Source organism: Mustela lutreola, chromosome 10 (genome assembly GCF_030435805.1).
Source record: "Mustela lutreola isolate mMusLut2 chromosome 10, mMusLut2.pri, whole genome shotgun sequence".
NCBI classification, from domain to species: Eukaryota; Metazoa; Chordata; class Mammalia; order Carnivora; family Mustelidae; genus Mustela; species Mustela lutreola.
Genome location: NC_081299.1, coordinates 474180 through 494075, shown reverse-complemented (window position 1 = coordinate 494075; position 19896 = coordinate 474180). Strand labels below are relative to the sequence as shown.

Sequence of the window (19896 nt, the reverse complement as noted above, 5' to 3'; positions counted from 1 at the left end):
AGGGTTGGGAGAGGCCAGGGCGGCTGGGGGGGGGGGGGGGCAGTGGCGAGCAGCCCTGGGCGGTGGGCGCCCCTGGGTGGGTGCTGGGGGTGGGGGCGGGTCAGCGCGGCCCAGCACCTGCTGTCCAGGGGGCTCTTGGCCGCCTTAGCCGACCTCTACTTCGGAGCCAGGGCGGCAGCTCCCGGAAGGCCCCGGGGCAGAAGCGTCCACTGTCCCCGCAAACTCAGACCGAGGGCGGACTGCCTGCGGTTTCCGGGTCTGCACGCCCCACCCCCACGGCACAGGACGGGGCTCGTCGGCCTCCGCACGGCCCGTGTTCTCCGCGCACCACCGGCGCCTCCGGAGGGACTCCTCCCCTGGCCCGGTGCGGCACCGGCCCCGGCCGCTTCGTTGCCCCTCTACTTCCGCCGCGGGCGCCAACGCCACTTCCGCTCGCTCTGGGCGACTGGCCACTGGCCGTTCGGGACGCACGGCGAGGTCGGGCCGCGCAGGCGCACGGGGTACCCCCTTAGGATTGTGGGAATTGTAGTTCTCTGGCCGCCTCGCGGGAGAGGCCGAGCCTAGGGCTGTGGGCGGGGCGGGCCGCTCCTCCGGCCGGAAACGGCTGCTTTCCGGGGCCGGCGGCTCCAGCGCCGACACGCAGTCGGACACCGGGAGGGCGCCAGGGGGCGCCGGGAGTGGGTCGCGCCGGACGGCCGCACGCGGGACCGGGGGCCGGTTTGGGGACGGGCCGGAAGTGCCTGCACTGGGCGGCGGAGCGGTCAGTTTCAGGCCCCGGGTTCAGGTCTGGGGAGGGTCGGCGGGGCCGCGGCTGCGGGGGCACGGCGGCCGGGGGAGGCTGGGGCCCGACGGGAACCGCCCCCTGCGGCCTGCCGGGGTGGGACGAGGGGGACGAGGGGGACGGGCTGCGGGAGTCCTGCGCTCCCGGGGCTGCTGCACGCGACCCCGGCCACTCCCGCGTGACCCCCGCGCGCCTGTGTTCCAGCCACGCGGACCACCGGGGCCGCCACCACCCACGGACCATGCTCCTGGTGCGCCTGACTTCTCGGCTGCTGAGGGCTGCTCCTCGGGCAGGTAAGAGGCCCCGTGGGGGCAAGGCGGCCGGGCAGACTGTGAGGTGAGTCCCAGCGGCCCGCTGCTGGCCGGGCCTCACCGGCTGGAGGCAGCGGCCTGGCCGCGCAAACTCCTCGCGAACGTCCAAGGAGCACAAAGGGAAAGTCCGGGCCTGAGAACATCAGCCTGAATTCCGGCGGGGACACGGCTCTGCTGCCCAGTCCCCGAGGCAGGACTGGCCGCGCTCGAGCCTCCTTGCGTGGCTGCTGCCTGTACCGTCTTGCTTCCTGCAGGTTGCGGTGGGCCCTGGCCTGTGTCGGGGGTGCCAGGCGGGCGCGCCTGCAGGCCTTGCTACAGCACCCAGCCCCCAGCGCCAAGAGGAGTTGCCTCCGTCCCCGGCAAGGGGCTCCGGCTGGAGCTTGAGGAGATGCTGGTCCCCAGGAAGATGTCTGTCAGTCCTCTGGAGAGCTGGCTGACCGCGCACTACCTCCTGCCCACACTAGCGGCCCGGGCCCCAGGGCCGGTGGCTCCATCCCTGCTCTATGAGTGTCCACCCAGCCCAGTGGGGGAAGGGACCGAGCAGGGGATGGAGGAGGTCTCCGATGCCCCCGGGATGCAGTGCAAGAACGTGCTGAAGATTCGCAGGCGGAAGATGAATCATCACAAGTACCGCAAGCTGGTCAAGAGGACCCGGTTCCTGCGGCGGAAGGTGCGGGAAGGACGCCTGAAACGGAAGCAGGTCAGTGTGGGGTGCAGGTCTCTCAGCCCAGGGTGGGCGAGGCGGCGGAGCGGAAGCAGGTCAGTGTGGGGTGCGGGTCTCTCAGCCCAGGGTGGGGGAGGCGGCGGAGCGCGCCTGACCCTGCCTCAGACCCAGCGCTGGTCCCTCCCTTGCAGATCAAGTTCGAGAGAGACCTGAGGCGCATCTGGCTGAAGGCGGGCCTGAAGGAGGCCCCTGCAGGCTGGCAGACCCCCAAGATCTACCTGAAGAGCAAATGAGTCTGGTGCTGCTCTGTCCCCACCTTGTTGCTGCTGATGACCCACTAATAAATGTTCAGGAACTTAGCTGTTCCCTGGGGGACCTGGTCCCTCTGCTACCTAGCGGGAGCGATCTTGGGATTGATGCGGGTGCCAGCCTCTGGTTTTCTCGGAGGCACAAGAGTCCCAGGGTGCAGATTGGGGTCTCTTCCCCAAGAGGGCCCTTGTCCTGGTGCCAAGGAGCAGGAGTGACAGTCTCCCTATTTAGCTGCAGACAAAGGCCCAGTCCTGCTCTCTACGCACTTGTATTCTACTGCGGGAGGCAGACTCTTAACACGCTGGGGGCAGAAGTACCAAAGGCCAGTGCTGGGGGGTTAGGGGGTGCCCAGACGGAGTTGGGAGTGTGATTAAGTTGGGAGGGGAGAGGGAGGACCTCATGGGGAAGACTGGGGGGCAGGCTCTGCCCCCAGAGATGATGGATGGGACCCTGCAGTCCCCCCAGACCTCCAGTGGCTCTCCGAGCTGTCCTGCTCCACTAGGGCTGGGGACCCCTGGTCTCCCTTGGCCTCTGCTGCCTCATGAGACCCTGAATGGGGGCTGATTGGGAAGGGATGTCTGGGAGGGTGTGCTCTGGCGGGGTTGGGGGCGGCTGAGAAAGTGGTGCTGTTGGTGGAGCTGGAGACAGCGTGAGCCCGTGGACCACCGCATCCAGGCTGGGCGAGGGCCGGACTGCCGGCAGGGGAGCTAGGCCAGAGGCCCTGCATGAGGCTCTTCTCAGGCTCTGCCTGGCTCCCTGAGGGCGCACTTAGAGGCCAGGAGAAGCGGTGCGTCTCTCCTGGGCGGGCCGCTAGAGGCTCTTCGGACGCTGCTGTTCTCGCTTGATCCCTTACAACCCCTTTAGGGCTGCACCACTTCTCATGGGGCTGTGGGCAGTCTCGCCTCGTCATAGAGAGGTGTCTGGGAATGGGGGTTGGGTTCTGTGCACATCAGGCAGATCGTGGGGAGGAGCAGGGGTTTCCCTGCAGTTTCTTTTTTTTTTTTTTTTTTTTTTTTTTTTTTTTTTTTTTAAAGATTTTATTTATTTATTTGACAGACAGAGATCACAAGCAGGCAGACAGGCAGGCAGAGAGAGGGAGAGGAGGAAGCAGGCTCCCCGCAGAGCAGAGAGCCCGATGCGGGACTCGATCCCAGGACCCTGAGATCATGACCTGAGCTGAAGGCAGCGGCTTAACCCACTGAGCCACCCAGGCACCCCCTCCCTGCAGTTTCTTAGTTGTGCTGCTCACCCCACATTCTTTTAGGGTGCTGGGCAGGCCCCTGCCCCGTGCATGGCAGCCAGCCATTTAGGTTAGCAGGCTTCTTTTTTTTTTTTCTTTTTTAAGATCTTATTTATTTATTTGGCAGAGACAGAGAGAGGAAAGCAGGCTCTCCGCTGAGCAGAGAGCCCGAGGCGGGGCTCGATTCCAGGACCCTGAGATCATGACCTGAGCCGAAGGCAGAGGCTTAACCCTCTGAGCCACCCAGATGCCCTGGTTACCAGGCTTCTAACTGCTGGGTGGGTCTGAGTCCCTGTTGGTCAGGGGACACAGCCCGTGCACGTGCTGGGTGTGGCGGAGGAGGGTGATGTGACCTGACGCCGTTGAGGGAGCAGGCCGCCTCCTTCATGCGGCTGCCAGGGGTCAGCAGTTGGGCTCCCAGCAGCCCCTGGGGTCAGCATCCTGCCAGCCCAGGCACCCTTCCTGGGTCTCGGTTTCCCTATCTGGGGGTTGCAGGGCGGGGGCAGAGGTGTCAGGGCCCAGTGATGGAGCCTTCTGGGGTGGAGAGGACCGTGACCTGTTAGGACCAAGTGTGGCCTCACCCCGCCTGGCCTCTCAGCAGGGCCTCCGTCTGCCGGTGGCGCCCTTGGCCAGTGCCCACGGCTGCGGGGTACCCGTGACTGCTCCCAGCCCTGTCGCAGTGGCCGCCCTGTGGCACCCTCCGCCCTTCCCCCCGTGGGTGAGAGGAGCGTCCGGATGCTAAGTTGATCTTCCATCTGGAGACGAGGCTCTGCCCCGAGCTGAGCGTGGCCGGCTGGGGACTCCAGGAGGTGAGAGCGGCCGGCTTGTGCGGGAAGCCACAGAGCCACGCTCCTGGAGTTGTCTGCCCACAGGGCACCACACAGCCCTTGCTCCAACTTCTGCCACCTGGTGGGGGGTCCCCTGAGGTACGGCACCTGGCCACGTCTGGAGAGATTTCTGGTTGTCTCAGTTGGGGTCCTGCTGACAATAGTGGGAAGAGTGTGGCAGGACGGCTGCAAATGCCCTGTAATGCACAGGGCAGCCGACCCTGAAAGTCTGACGTCTCTCAGACATCAGTGGTGCCACGGCTGAGACCTCTGCTCCAGACGTCACTGCTCCCATGGGGTCAGGTCCTGATCCTGCCCAACGCCCCCGCCCCTGCCACTGCCTGGGCTGCCCTTGTGCAGATCTTGTCCTGCCTGTGGCTTGGGTGTATTCGTGCCCCAACCACGACTTCAGGAGGCAATTTTGGTGCTTTATTTTTATCTCTGCAGTTCCTCCCAGGCTATAAGAAACTTCCCTCTTCCATATGAGGCCTCTGCCCTGCCCCCCAGCCTGTGGGATGTGCAGCCTCTTCTCCCTGCGGGCCCCACACCCGCCACGGGGGAAACGGCAGGGGCAGGAGGGGTGTGGCAGAGGCTCCCCCTGGCATTGTGTAGGGCTGGGGTGCCGGCCAGAGGAGACCCCAGCCGGGGCCAGAGCTATTGGGGGTGTTCTTGGGCACTTGCTGAGGGCTTTGATTCCTGGGCCTGGTGTGGAGGCATCTCTGAACTCAACCCCCATGCCTGTTCCTCTGCCGCTCCGTGCCAGCCAGTATCTTCCGGGTGTTCCTGACTACACAGTGGGGCCGTGAAGGGGCCAGGCAGTGGAGGGTGCTGAGGCCGGGCGCTGGGCCCTGAGAGGGGCTGACTGTGGCCTACTTAAGGCGGATCACCTGCAGGGGCCCTGGGCCATGAACGGCCGCGCGCTCCCTGCCGTCCAAGCAGTATGCAGGCTGGGGTGGGTGACAGCCTGAGTGGGACAGAGGCTGCAGAAGGAGGCCTGCTTGCCGGGCCTGGCGGTGGCCAGCTGAGCTCACAGAGAAAGGTTGCTGGAACCTGGGTGGGCAGGGGCGGGAGGGAACCATCCTGTCTAGGGCTGAGTTGTGGGAAAAACCCCTGAAGGGCTCTTGAGCTATGGCCTCTGGGATAGGGCTGAGGAGTCCAGAGCTGGGTCTGGAGTTAGCCTCACGGTGGGGGCCGGCAGGTGACAACCCCTGCCACCTGGTGGGGCACCTAGAGGCCGGCCCATGTACCTGTCGGATGCTGTCCCCTGCTGACCTCAGCCTCACAGGGCCATTTGGTGGAGGAAACCGATCCAGGACGTTGGGTCACACGACAGCTGAGTTAAGGCAGGGACTAGAATCCAGGCCCAGACTTGGATGCTTTCAGGGGGTCGGGGGGCCGTCTGAACAGCGTCTGAAGGCTGGGGATTCTCTGTAGGATGTGGGATGGCCTGTGTGTGTCTGCGTGTGCTGACAAACACTCCTGGTTGCACGGGGGTGGGAAGCACTGAACATTCCCAGGTGACCCGTGGGGAGTGGGGGGCGTGGTGGGCAACAGCAGGGCTGGCAGGACTCCCTGAGGCCAAGGTGCAGGGAGACCTCAGGCCAGGCACAAGCTTGGGCCAACTCCTGGAGAACCTCCAAAACGTGGCTGACGCCAGGGTTGAGCTGGGTGACCAGGTGGCATTAATGGCATCTTGTAGAGTGTAAAATTGTGGAGCACACTTGTCCCAGGCAATTCGGGAACGCAGGGTTCAGCTCCGACTGCACGTGGGAGGAGTGCCCTCTGTGCCCAACATTGCCTGCCCTGAGTTGGCCTCACGCTGGTGTGGACAGTCTGGTCCAGGAGGAGACTGATCCTGCCCAGCGTCCTCCTGCTGAGCAGAGCTGGGGTTTCCTGTCCCTCTCACGCCTGTTCTCCCAGAGGTGGGTCAGGTAAGCACAGGGTCCTCTGGGCTCAGACTGTTGTGGGGGGTGGTGCTGGGTGCTCCGGGCCCCTCCTGGCCACCAAGAGGAGCCCATTCATTTTGGTCCAATCGTTTCATTACTTTGTATTTATTTTATTTTATTATTATTTTTTTTTTAACGTGCTAGCCAGGTAAGATTGTAGCTCCACGTGAAGTTCTGCAAAGCTTGGGGTCTGTCACGGGGGGGCTTCCGTGGCCGTCCTTTCTCAGACAACTGTTGGTTTTCCTGTTTTCTTCTGCATGTTTGTTTATTGATGTATCAAAATCCAGCCCCAGACTTGCTGACAGAATTTAAAAAGTCACAGTTTGGTCCAATTTCTCAAATGATTCTCCCGGTGGCCCCTATCTGGGCTGCCCCAGGCCGCACCCGCTGGGTCCGGTTTCTGGGTCGCCACGGTCCGCTCTTGCGCAGTCTTTTCCCTTCTTTCCATGGAGGATAGTTTCTTTTTAGGGGGAAAAAAAAGAAGAAAAACTATATTTATTTATTGCAATAAATATTGCTACATTTATTTATTCATTATTTATTTGTTTGTTTATTTATAAATAAACTATATCTGTTTGTTTATTGCTGAGCCAGGGGCAGAAGGAAAGCATCTCAAGGAGACCGATCCCACGATCCGGAGGAAGGACCCAAGCCGAAGCCGAGAGTCAGATGCTCCACTGCCTGAGCCATCCAGCGGCCCTCGGGGAATACGTTTTCCCGAGGAGGGACGCCCCGGGTCGAGAGGGCCACACGAGGGCTGGCCACCACAAGTGAGTGGATTCCAGGCACGAAAGGTGTGCTGGGCTCCTGCAGGAGCAGTGTCATTGCCCAGCCTGTCTGTGGTCAGCCCGCAGAGGGGACGTTGCCTGCCGTCACGTGCCCAAGAGGCATTCATGATTCAGCTACAAGTCTGGCTGGCTTCAGAACTTGATTTAAAAAATTATTTTAATAGAAGTTATGCCTGTGTGTGCCTAACTAGGTCAGTAGTTCAGTGGTGCTTGGGTAAGAGAACCACCCCACTTTTCCCAGAGGCAGTTTAAGCTCTCTTAGACGATTCTTCTGGTATGTATGTATGTATGTATGTATGTATTTATTTTTAAGATTTTATTTATTTGACAGAGATCACAAGTAGGCAGAGAGGGAGGGGGAAGCAGGCTCCGCGCTGAGCAGAGAGCCCGATGTGGCGCTTGATCCTGGGACCCTGAGATCACGACCTGAGCCGATGGGAGAGGCTTAACCCACTGAGCCACCCAGGCGTCCCATTTAATGAAGTTAAAAAAAAAAATCTGCTCTGCCGTTTTTAATTCCTAAGAGACTTTTTGTTTGGGGGTATGTGGGGTATTTTTAACAGCACTTGCCCTGTGTCCCCAACTGGTGCCCTCCACTGTGAGGATGTTAATGATGCTCTCGCAGGCTCGCTGCCTCCTTGGCTCCGTCTAGTGTCTGCTTCTGAGGTGGTTCTTCCTGCTTGTTGACTCTGGTCTCTGGTCTCCATGTTACTGGCTTTGCCATGATAGAACGTGGTTGTCTACTTACGAGGACTGGCCAAGGCCCAGAAGGGGTCTCGAAGCTCCTTTCCACTTCTCATGGGACCCAGGACGCTTCAGAGACATGGCTGGTTCCAGGCACAGCTAGCAGCTTCAGGAATAAAAATACAGGCCCCCTCATTCAGCTGGAATTTCGGATATGCAATAAGTAATTTTCATTATAAGTACGTCCTGTGCTCTATTTAATCTGGAGCCGCAAGGCCGGGTCCGTGGCAGGAGGCGCCAGGGGCCAGTGTATCCTTCTGCACCAGACGGCATGGGAGGCTGCTGTGCATGGGTCCGGGGGCCAGGGCCCCGCGGAAAAGACTCTCCGCGGCGGATCGAGAGGTGTCAAGGCACCTAGCACTCCTAACACCGATTAGATTCTTGATTGTATGACCAGAAACATTTTATGAGCATACTAGTATAATTTTCCATCTTAGTGGGAACCCAAAATGTATACGATTATAAAGTCTCTGAAGTTTGATGCTTAAGTAGGCTAATACATGCTTGCTAGATTTAATATAGAGGACATGACAGTTCCAAAGTGGGTGGGGGAGAAAGAAATTGAGTTTCTAATCCCTTAAGAAAGTTCACCCTTTAAGAAAGGTCATTTTCTTGCGGAATCCACAGCTTAAAAATAAAAACAAAGAACACAACCGCATCCCCCTCACCAAAAAAATGGGAGATAACGGTTGATTGTTGCATAAGAAGCAAAGAGCTGTGAATTCATACGGGGAGCGAAGGACACCAAGAAGACTTGCCTTCATGGGAACATTAATTCAACATTGTTTTAATGTGAGGCTGGAAAATGTGGGTTTAACAATTTCTATTGGGAAAAAGTTCAGATCATACTTTTTTTTTTTTAAGATTTTGTCAGAGAGCATAAGCAGGGGAGCAGCAGGGGGAGGGAGGAGCAGACCCCCACTGAGCAGGTGTCCCTCAGGTCATTTTTTTAATCAAGGTCAACCCTTGGACAAATTAGACTGGTTTTATAATTTTGATTTAAAACAACTATGTGGACGGGTGCCTGGGTGGCTCAGTGGGTGAAGCCTCTGCCTTCGGCTCAGGTCATGATCTCAGGGACCTGGGATCGAGCCCCACATCGGGCTCTCTGCTCAGCAGGGAGCCTGCTTCCCCCTCCACCTCTGCCTGCCTTTCTGCCTCCTTGTGATCTCTGCCTGTCAAATAAATAAATAAAATCCTTAAAAAAAATTATGTGGGTATAAGATAATAGGAAGTTATAACTTCTGGAAAAATTGAGTTATTTACTGATGATGCAAAGTTCATTTCAACTTTACTAGATTTCCTGGTCTGGTTTTGCAGATCAGGTAAGTTATTTTTCTTGCTCTCTCTCTCTTTTATTTATTTATTTATTTTTAAAGATTTTATTTATTTATTTGACAGGCAGAGATCACAAGTAGGCAGAGAGGCAGGCAGAGACAGAGGGGGAAGCAGGCTCCCTGCTGAGCAGAGAGCCCGATGCGGGGCTCGATCCCAGGACTCTGAGATCATGACCCGAGCCGAAGGCAGAGGCTTTAACCCACTGAGCCACCCAGGCGCCCCTCTTTTTTTTTTTTTTAAGTTGTCTGTGTATCCAGCATGAGGACTGACATGGGGCTTGAACTCACGATCCTGGGATCGTGACCTGAGCTGAAATCAAGAGTCAGAGGCTTAACTGAATGAACCACCCAGGTGCCCCAGGCAAGTTATTTTTCAAAAAAATAGTTAAGGTCGTGTAAACGCACACACGTATGTTTAACTCTATCAAGTATCGGCTCTCTCTTCCTGTAAACCCCAGTGCTCCGAGTTACTCACATTTCATCCTGTCACTTACCTGTCAGCTCCCGCGGCACGTGCTCTCTGAAGGCACCGTCATTACCTCCCCTTCCCAGGCACACGCTGCTTGGCAGTGTGACTTCGCTGCTGCTCCTGTTGAACGCTGGGGTCGACCTCCCCTCCGCTTGAAGGCTGGGTCTGCTCTGACCCACTGAGTGTAGTGGAAGGCTGCCAAGCCTCGGTGTGAGGGGCCTGGCAGCTTCCACCAGTGGAAGGGAGCTTGGGCTAGACTCCTGAATACCAGCAGGTTGTGCAGAGGGAAGAGGCCCGTGGACAGAGAGGGAGTGGGTCACGTGGACAGAGGGTGCCAGTGGGGAGAGAAAGGGCCATGTGGATTGGGGGGGGGCAGCGGACAGAGAGGGAGGGCCCCGGGGAGACAGGACCCACCTGATAGCCACTCTGAGGCCCAGGCGCCAAAGTGAAGCCGGCTGGATCCCAGCCCCCGCTGAGCCGTCCTAGCCGCCACCACCGCCGTGTGGGACACAGACGAGCTGTCCTGGCAGAATTCCTGACCCACGGAGTCCCGAGCGGTGAAAGGTCACGGACACAGGTGCGATCTGCCCTGCAGTGGGGGTTGGGGCGCTGCCCTCCGCAATTCTGCTCTCTCTGACCATGATCGGTGACTCTCCTGCTTCATTTAATCGGTATGGAACCGTGATGCTTACTTCTGTTGGGTCACGATCCACAGCACCTGTGCTGACTGTCCCTGGAGGCCGCTGCTTGGCCCCGTGGCTCTTCGGCCCGTCACATCACTCTCCCGTCAGTTTCCAGCACTGCCTCCCCCCGGCACCGCGGGTTCTTCAGACGGTGGTGCCGGTCTCTTCTGCCAGTCCTAAGACCAGCCGCTTCTCCAAGGTGCCCTGGTTCCTTTTGTCGGACGCCGGTCTCAGAAACGAGGGTCTGGGTGCCGGTGAGCCTGTGGCTTCCCGGACGACAGAGCTAGAAGATGCTGGTGCGCGTGCTCTCCCGCGCTGGTGTGCGCCGGCATCTACACCATCCTGAACACAAGCTGCTGCTGGTGTCCCCAGCTGCCACCCGTGACCACACAGGTCATTCTAGCTGCCTCTCCTTGCTTCACTCCGAGTAGTGAGACACGCGGCCGCCCACCTGCGGAGCTGGTTGATGCTGGCGCACGCCGGAGTCGATAGACCAGAGCCTGCGGCCCGCGAGCCAGCGAGGAGGCCGCGCACAATTCCGCGTCCTTGCAAACTGTTCTCATCCCCGAAGCGACCTGGGTCAGCATTTCGCCACCCTCTACACAAGTTCATTTCTTCGAATTCTGATTCACTCCGATTCTCCCAACTTCCTAAACTAGCTTTTTTACAACTCTGTGTGCATTGAGGCTCCCACCGAGCTGTGCTCTGCCTTGAATCTTGGTAAGCGCACGGGGCCACCCACCCACCAGGACGATCCGGTACAGAACGGCTTCCGTGCTCACGCCTCACCCCAGCTTGTCGTTGTACAGCCAGTTCCTTTCGAGGTGGTTTGTTCTGGAGCAAAGGCTACAGGAAATAGTGGGTAATTTTTAGAGATACTGAAATTCCCAAAGACAGACGACAGAGCTAGTGCTCACTATATAAAAACGTTGGTTTTTTCAGATCCTGTCTCATTTGGCGGGTAAAGGTGCGGTGACATGCATGTTGGGCATGTAGATGAACTAAAGTACCCGGAGCCCGGACGCCGGTTCGCGGAGAGGTGGACGCTGCGGTTAAACTGAGCCGGAGTGTCAGCAATGATAGAGGGAGACCAGTTGCTTCCTGCTTGAGTCAGGAAGAGCCTCTCCCTCACCCAGGCTCAGCCTCCGTGGGGTCTCCCTGTGGGTCTCGGGCGGACCCCACCCATCTCCAAGCAGGCGGCCTGGGAGCATTCAGCTTAGCCCAAGATCCACATGATGAGGTAGAGTGAGTGAGAGTCCCAGTAGGAGTGCTGGGCACGTGAGGTGATGGGGACACTCCAGGCTGCACGGGCCGGGGCTCACTATAGGGGGGCAGGGTGCTGGTTTCCCTGTTGAGAGCCCTGGGGGAAGGTTACAGTGGCCGGGTCAACCCTTTGAGGCGGGCGAGGGACAGTGTGTTGTGGCACTGCTGACCCAGCTGGCCCAGCCCATCTCATGGGAGCACCCGGTCCTCGTGCAGCCTCCCTCCCGGGAGAGCTCAACTCCATGCCCACTGTAAAGCCGAGATGCTCGAAGGAATCACACGCACAGGGCACCTGGTGGGTCAGGCGCAGAAGCCTCAGGCTTCGTCTCAGGCCATGATCCTGGGGCCCTGGGATCAAGCCCCACATCAGGCTCCCTGCTCCGCGGGGAGGCTGCTTCTCCCTCTCCCACTGCTGCTCCCCCTGCTTATGCTCTCTCACTCTCTCTGTCAAACAAATAAAATCTTTTAAAAGTGGGGGGGGGGGGCGCCTGGGTGGCTCAGTGGGTTAAAGCCTCTGCCTTCAGTTCAGGTCATGGCCTCAGGGTCCTGGGATCGAGCCCCGGCTCTCTGCTCCGCAGGAAGCCTGCTTCCTCCTCTCTCTGCCCACTTGTGATCTCTGTCTGTCAAATTAATGAAATCTAAAAATTAAAAAAAATTTTAAAAAAAGGAAAGATTGGCTGGTTCATGATACAATGTCTCTATTATTTTCATATTCTTCTTCTCTCTCTTTTTTTTAAAGATTTATTTATTTATTTATTTGACAGACAGAGATCACAAGCAGGCAGAGAGAGAGAGAGGAGGAAGCAGGCTCCCTGCTGAGCAGAGAGCCCGGTGCAGGACTCGATCCCAGGACCCTGGGATCATGACCTGAGCCGAAGGCAGAGGCTTAACCCACTGAGCCACCCAGGCGCCCCTCTTCTTTTTTTTTTTTTTTAAGGTTGTATTTATTTATTTACTTGTCAGAGAGAGGGAGAGTGTGTGTGTGCACAAGCATGAGCAGAGGGAGGGGCAGAAGGAGAGGCAGGCTCCCCGCTGAGCAAGGAGCCCAATCAGGGACTCGGTTTCAGCATCCGGGGATCAGGACCCAAGCTGAAGGCAGACACTTAACTGACTGAGCCCCCAGGTGTCCCTTTCGTTCATCTTTTTAAGATTCTTTTTTAGAGAGATCAAGGACACGAGGTTGTGGGGGGGCAGAGGGAGAGAGAATCTCAGGCAGACTCGCCACTGAGCAGGGAGCCCTCCACCCTGAGACCATGACCTGAGCCGAAATCTAGTTGGACACTTAACCGACTGAGCCACCCAGATGCCGTTTTTTTGGGTTTTTTTTTTGTTGTTGTTTTAAGCGCCAGGGCTCTTCCGGCATTGTTTTGGCTCCTGAGGGGAGGACTGAAGGGGAGGACACGGGGTGTGCCCCCTCGTGTGCCCGGAGGACTGTGTTCCCGTTTGTTCGCGGAAACCCTTGGCGCACTAAGCCACCGCACATCCCCACATCCCCAGATCACATCCTCCTCACTGAGACCCTCTGAGCCTGACTTGCTCACTCAGCATACGGGCCAGATGGCCGCCGCCCGGCGCTCCCCGAGCACCCAGCTCTGCTCTCCCACCCAGGAGGCAGCTCCCCCCGCACAGGCCTGGACAGTCACCTGGAGGCCGTCCCAGTCCGTCCCGTGGAGGGACAGCTGCCCTGTTTTCGTCTCCTGATGGCACTTCTCCCACGCATGAAAACCATCTTAGCCGTCTGTCTGCCTCCCTCCAACAGCTGCTGGCTCCCTGGCACACAGTAGGCGCTCAGCACATATTTGCCGAGTGACAGGACAGTGGGTGTGAGCACGTGTCTCTGTCTGGCTGTGTCGTGGCGGCTCGGAATGCCTGTGGTTTCTCCTCCCAGCGAGCCTGGCTGCCTGGAATGTCCGAGTCCCCGGCAGCGGGAGCCAGTACCTGATTCTCAGTAGGGCTGGCTGACCCCTGCCTCGGCCAGTCACACCTCCTTAGAAGAGGGGAGGTGGGTACAGGGTTCTGGTCTGGCAGGGGCCTTGGCTAGAGCTCCGGGTGCAACTGTTGACGTCAGTAGCTTTGTCCTGGTGCGTGCCCCTCTCGAGGAGGGGAGGTGCCAGGCGAGACGGGGAAATGAGCCACCCACGGGCACCTGGACAGGGGCAGGAGGCCCGCCGGGCGCCACTCTCACCCGTGGCTAATAACTGTGGCGAGTGGGGGTTTTGCTGGCCTCGGGCAGAGCCGGCGAGGGAAGCGGGGGTCGGAGCTCTGCACTGCCTCTGTCCTTTCTCTCCCAGAGGTGCCTGGGGGTCCGCTTCTCCACAGTGGTGGTCCCCTCAGACTTACACATTGGGGCCCAGGTGAGGGCTTAGTTTCTGCTGGGAATGCCCCACAGGGCTCGAGGCCAGGGACCCTGCTGGGAGAGGGAGGACCCCCCCAGGCGCCGGGCTCCGGGCTGGGAGCTGACCGGGGGCCCCTTGCAGACAGAGGGGCCGGCGCTGGGCCATTTCTGCCTCCCTCCAGCATGGCCTGGACATATGCCCTCCATGGGGAGCCACTGCCCAGCAGACAGAGGCAGGAACAGAGGACAGAGATGGAGAGACAGGGGCGGACGCAGAGAAGGGAGGTCACCGGCTAATAGAAACCAGTTAAACAAACAGGAGGAGAGGCCAGGCCTCAAGGCCAGGCGGGGCTTGTTTTTCCAGAATGAAAGGCCCAGGGAAGTGCTGGGACCAGGACCAGCTCTGATTCCAGTTTGAAGAAGGGCTCCAACCTCCAGGGCCTGAGTCTTGCTGAGGAAATAGGTCTATTGTCGAGGGGCTCCTCACATCCTCAGAATTTCATTCCCTCTGCTGTAGCACTGAGTCCCCCCACCTTGGTGAAGCTGGACAGTCCAGCTGAACTGGAGTCGCTGCTTGTCTGAGGAAGTGGGGACCAGAACAAGGTTCCAGGGTGACACCCCTGCCCACCAGGGACTGGGGCCTGTGACCATAATTCTGTGCAAATGGATAGTCTAAAACATGCACTGTGGGTTTTAGTGGTTGTTTGGATTTTTTTCTTTTTCTTTTTTTTCTTTTTGAGGTTTGCTTAACTAGAAAGAGTGGGTTTGGAACAGTGTGTGATCTGCTATTTTGCATTTGTTTATGTGACTCTGTAAGTTTTCCCAGAGCTCAAATTTGTACCTTCTGTGGGGGAGGCTCCCATACCCGCCTTTCCCACTCCACCCTGGACCGGGAGCTTCCTAGCCAGGGTTTGGTTTCAGGGACCCCAAGCCCCCTCCTTAATGGTGGGCAGATGGAGGTCCAGGCCGGGGGCAGGGCCTGGTCAACGCTGCCCCTCCGTGCTCAGCGTCACCACCGTCCGGGCGGTAAAAGTGCCACTGGGCCGCAGAGTCCATCATCCTGTCCTAGGGGAGCCTCCAGCCTGCTCCCCACCCAGGGTGGGTGTGACTTTTCATTTCCGCATTTCGGAGGAGGCTGAGGGGAAGAGGGAAAGAGGGTAGGTCTGGCACCCTGGGCTCCTTGGGGGTACCAGTCCCCAGATGCCTTTTTGCTAGGAGGGACATCTTGGGCTCCACAAGGTGCACAGAAGGGAGGACCTGCCCATGCTGTCCACACAGGGGAGCACCCTGGGCCGGTTCCCCTGACAGAGGTGCACGGGAGAGGATGTGCGCCTCAGAGCCCCGCCCTGCAGCAGCCCCAATTGGCCTCATGTCACCGCCACCACCACAGCATCTGGGACCAAGCACTCAACCCTCCTGCCTCTTCCAGGGCTGGGCAACTGTCCCCTTCTCCTTCTCCGGTACCTGGGCCAGAGGAGGGACAGGGTCTCCACTCTGATTTGCCCTCACTTCGTTGGACGCAGGGCCCTGTGTTCCCACCCCTCCTCACGAGGCCAGCCAAAGGTTCGGGGAGGACTAGGGACCAGCAGGAGCCAGAGGGGGCGGTCTGCAGACTGTTGACCCCGCCCAGGGCTCCGTGATGTCATGGTGGGGGCTAAGGAGGGGGAGGGGGCTGGGCTGTTTTTCTGGAGAGTTGGAACAGAAAAGTGAGACAAAGCGAGGCAGTCCAGCCAGGCGGGCGCCATGGAGCTGCGGCCTCAGGTTATGATCTGGGAACTTGTGCTTCTGCAGAGTGAGTGCGGGATGGGTGGGGGTCCGGAGTCTTCGGGAGTCTGTGTTCTGGGCAAAGCTGCCAGTCTGAGCTTGAGTGCGGAGGAGTGGGGCGCTCCCACTGCCGGGAAGGGGCTGGGTCTGTGGTGGGGGTGCTCAGGGTGGCAGCTCACCAGGATAAGGGGCCCCCAGGACCCAGGAGGGGCGAGGTTTTATGTGAAATCTCCACCAGAACTTCCTCTCAAACGGATTCCACTTCCACGGGAGCCAGAGGGCCAAGAAGGGCAGGGAGGTGCCTCTCACTGGGGTCCCTCCCCCACCCCACTCTTCCAGAAAACCCCTCAGGTCTGCACTTGTTCCTGTGGTCAGAAGAGGAGTGGGTTGGGGGATATAGGGGGCCTGGGAATGGTGGGGCTCGCGGCGTCTGTTCTAGTCACCCCCTTGGCTCCTGAGCCCGCCTCCTGGGCTGGCCTGCTGACCCGGCACATTCCTCCTGGTCCTGGGCGCTCAGCCCATCTCTGGAGCAGGAACTTGCCTGTGGGGTGTGGACAGTCCAGCACTCCTGCTTTAGACCTCTGTCCTTCAGGACGGCTGGGGGGCTCCGGCCCTGAGAACTGGATGTGGGGCAGGCTGCCCAGCCGTCTGAGGAGTCTTGAGGGCGGGGTGGCAGGGTCCTTGGCAGGTGCATGTACCTCATTGGACACGAATGTGCAGAAGCCCCCGAAACAGCCTTGAGCATCATGCTTTGGTGCTCTGGTGGCCTCGCTGCTGCGATGGTGACAGGCACACTCCAGAGCTGGCTCTACCACTCACCCCCAAAAGGGCAAGAGCTGTCCCACAGTCTAGGCGGGTGGCTGTGAGGGTTAGGTGGGGCTGTGGGGACTGTGCCCACGCCATGGGAGGTTAAAGGAACCCCCTCCCCCATCTTGTCTGCCTGGCTTCTCTGACTTTGTCCCCACCTGTCATCCTGGGGGACTCAGCTGGTTAAGCCTCTGCGTTTGGCTCAGGTCACGATCTCAGGGTCCTGGGATCAAACCCTGCCTTGGGCTCCCTGCTCAAGGGGAAGACTGCTTCTCCCTCTCCCTCCCCCCTTCCCCCTATGTGCTCACGCACACTTGTATGCTCTCTAATAAATAAAACCTACTTAAAAAAAAAAAAAAGGGTATCATTAACACCCACCTCAGCAAGGTCTGCCCAGGCTGAACCTGGGCAGCCAAGTGGGGGGTCTGGGGCTGGGTGGGTGACCTGGGTGCAAAGGGTCAGGTCATCCCCTCCCCAGTGCGATTCTCTGCTTTTTCCAGGCTCTGCTGTCCTTCTGTCCTCAGGTTAGTGACTGCCCTCCCCTGGAAACCACAACACTAACCCTCCTGTCTTGCCAGACCCATCCTACCCCTTCCCCTCGGGTCCTACCCTCCCCCAGTGACCCCTCCTCCCCACCAGTGCCCTCAGGGCCCGCGCCAGGCGCCAGCTCCGTGGTGTCCGAGTCCACAGTGAGCTGGGCAGCGGGCGCCCTGGCCGTGCTGCGCTGCCAGAGCCCGAGAATGGTGTGGACCCAGGACCGGCTGCACGACCGCCAGCGCGTGGTCCACTGGGACCTCAGCGGCCGCCCGGACGGCGGCCCGGCCCGCAGGCTCGTGGACATGTACTCGGCGGGCGAGCAGCGCGTGTACGAGCCGCGCGACCGCGGCCGCCTCCTGCTGCCGCTCTCCGCCTTTCACGACGGCAACTTCTCGCTGCTCATCCGCGGTAAGGGGCCTGGGCGCCGCGGCGGGGGCCCGCGGGGGCCGCGGGGGCCGCGGGGGCGCGGGCCGGCCGCGCCCTTCACCGCGGGGCTTTCTGCCGACCGGTAGCGGTGGACGAGGCCGACGCGGGGTTGTACACCTGTAACCTGCACCACCATTACTGCCACCTGTACGAGAGCCTGGCCGTCCGCCTCGAGGTCACGGACAACCGTGAGTGTGCTCCCCACTGCGCCCCGCCCCGGGACGCGCCCCTGCGGGCTCCCTCCCCGCCCGCCCGCGCTGACCCGCCCGCACCCGCAGCCCGGGAGGCCGGCGCGCACTGGGACGGCGAGAAGGAGGTGCTGGTGGTGGAGCGCGGCGCGCCCGCGCTGCTCACCTGCGTGAACCGCGCGCACGTGTGGACTGACCGGCACCTGGAGGAGGCGCAGCAGGTGGTGCACTGGGACCGCCAGCCGCCCGGGGTGCCGCACGACCGCGCCGACCGCCTGCTGGACCTCTACGCGTCGGGGGAGCGCCGCGCCTACGGGCCGCCCTTCCTGCGCGACCGCGTGGCGGTGGGGGCGGACGCCTTCGCGCGCGGCGACTTCTCGCTGCGCATCGACCCGCTGGAGCCCGCCGACGAGGGCACTTACTCCTGCCACCTGCACCATCACTACTGCGGCCTGCACGAGCGTCGCACCTTCCACCTGAGAGTCACCGAGCCCGTCGCCGGGCCGCCCCCGCGGGACTCGCCGGGCAACGGCTCCAGCCACAGCGGCGCCCCTGGCCCAGGTGCCGCGGCCCCCTCCCCCCCGCCCCGCCACGGGGCCCTGGGTGTTGGCCGAGGGGAGGGCCCCTGGGGCCCCGGCCCTGCATCCCTTCCCGAGTCCCCTGCAGCAGCGGGGGCGGCTGGGTGCATGCTCGGTGGGTCTGCGGCGCACTCCCTGACACCGCCCCGCACGACCCGTGCAGATCCCACCCTGGCGCGCGGCCGCAGTGTCATCAACGTCATAGTCCCCGAGGGCCGGGCGCACTTCTTCCAGCAGCTGGGCTACGTGCTGGCCACCCTGCTTCTGTTCATCCTGCTGCTTATCACCGTCGTCCTGGCCGCCCGCCAGCGCCGCCGCGGGGGTGAGCTGGGGCGCCGATCCGCAGGGTGGGGGCCCCCCCGCAGTTGGGGGTGGGGCCTGGGGCGAGTGCTCTGGGATGGGAGGGTTCCTCCGGGCTGAGGGAGCTGGGGAGGGGGTGACACTGCCCCCAACATGAGTCTTCCTCCCCAGGGTACGAATACACGGACAAGAAATCTGGGAAGTCAAAGGGGTGAGTGTCCCCTCCAGGCTCTCCTGGGGACCAGGACCCCCCCCCCCCCATCCTGCCCTGATCTAACTGCCTACCACCCTCTCCGCCTCCAGGAAGGATGTGAACATGGCAGAGTTGGCTGTGGCCACCAGAGACCAGGCTCTTTACAGGAGTGAGGACACCCAGCTAGGTGAGGGAGGGCCCCAGAACCCAGGTGCAGACGGCAGCTCCCAGGCCTGAGCTAGGTAGGGAAGGCACATCTCTGGGGACCGGGGGCCTCACCCTGCCCTCTTCCTGCACCAGATTACAAAAACAACATCCTGAAGGAGAGGGCTGAGCTGGGCCGCAGCGCACTTCCCACAAAGAACATTGACTTGGACAGAGGTGAGCGACTAGGAGGGCTGGGCTCATGCCTCACCGGGTCCACACTCACTAGCTCCAGGAGGAGGAGTCCCTGGGCAGTCCTGCTAGATGTCTGCCTTGTGTTTACCCCTGTGACAGAGGGGCAGAGGGCAGACACCCACCTGTTCCCTTGGCTTCCAGACTTCAGAAAGGAGTACTGCAAGTAAGGTGATCCCGGGCTCCTGGCTGGGCCAGCAGCCCCGCCAGCTCCTGTCTGTCCATCTTGGAGGATGACCTCCTGACCCTCATGCGGCTCACTCGACCCCCTTCCAGCGGCTGGTCCCGCTGTCCTGGAACTTGGCCTGGACTGGTACAGAGCAAGCCGGCCTCCAGCCCCTCTCCTGGGAGTCGTCCTAATCGTCACCGGCAGCAGCGGGCTCTCTGGGATTCTGCTGAGCTGCGGTGGCCTCTTCGCCAGCCCTCAGCAGGTGCCTGCTGGCTCCCACACTCCCTGGTGGTCCTGCCCCACCCCCCACCCCAGGCACAGCCCTGACCCCACTGATGTTCACCAATCCTTCAGGCTCTCCTGGCTCCTGCCGCTATGGGCTGGAGCTCAGGTCAACCTCAGGGCTAGCACCCTGGCCCCTTTCTAGGGGGATCCTACAGCTGGGACCTGAGGATTGCACACTCCAGGCCCCAGGCTAATTCCCCTCTGCTCTGTGTTGGGCTACCTGGGCCTGCCCTGGAGCTTCTCTGCCTCCCACCCTATTCCAGCTTTGTTTCCAGCAAGTGCCTTGACAGTCACTGGGCTCCACGTGACTTTTGACTCTGACTCCCTCCCCCACCCCAGCAGCCCCTCCTTGGGCTGGCATCTGGGGCTGGGACCTCATTTGGGTTCTGTTTTGGCTGAGGACAGGGGAGGAGTAAAGACGGTTCTAGAGCGGTTTGTGCTGCCACACCCAACACCCCACATTTGCTCCTCCTGGGAAATGGCCACCATCACAATAAAGACCACGTGATTTTTAGACTTGGCCCCAGGTATGCCTCTGTGGCTCCCACTTCATGAA

General features: G+C 60.4%; 2 protein-coding genes and 1 long non-coding RNA gene across 4 annotated transcripts; all 3 read left to right on the top strand.

Moving 5' to 3' along the window:
* The first annotated feature begins 600 nt into the window (after positions 1–600).
* Positions 601–2115, top strand: AURKAIP1 (aurora kinase A interacting protein 1). Its single transcript, XM_059134968.1, has 4 exons — positions 601–760; positions 986–1074; positions 1347–1792; positions 1948–2115. The coding sequence occupies exons 2-4, from the start codon at positions 1023–1025 to the stop codon at positions 2047–2049; spliced, it is 600 nt and encodes a 199-aa protein (XP_058990951.1). The 5' UTR covers positions 601–760; positions 986–1022; the 3' UTR covers positions 2050–2115.
* A 1175-nt stretch (positions 2116–3290) lies between these two features.
* LOC131808825 (uncharacterized) lies at positions 3291–11038 on the top strand. The gene is made up of 2 exons (XR_009344967.1): positions 3291–6848; positions 9190–11038. It is a non-coding gene; the product is annotated as an uncharacterized LOC131808825 (long non-coding RNA).
* Positions 11039–15349: 4311 nt separating this feature from the next.
* On the top strand, positions 15350–19854 carry MXRA8 (matrix remodeling associated 8). 2 transcript variants are annotated; one of them, XM_059136255.1, is made up of 10 exons: positions 15350–15489; positions 16769–16792; positions 16908–17213; positions 17318–17419; positions 17510–17980; positions 18161–18319; positions 18469–18508; positions 18601–18677; positions 18791–18871; positions 19031–19854. In XM_059136255.1, the coding sequence occupies exons 1-10, from the start codon at positions 15441–15443 to the stop codon at positions 19054–19056; spliced, it is 1335 nt and encodes a 444-aa protein (XP_058992238.1). In that variant the 5' UTR covers positions 15350–15440; the 3' UTR covers positions 19057–19854. The 2 variants fall into 2 exon arrangements, with proteins under 2 accessions (XP_058992238.1, XP_058992239.1); XM_059136256.1 differs by lacking the exon at positions 16769–16792 and having other exon boundaries at positions 15380–15489.
* Positions 19855–19896: the final 42 nt, after the last annotated feature.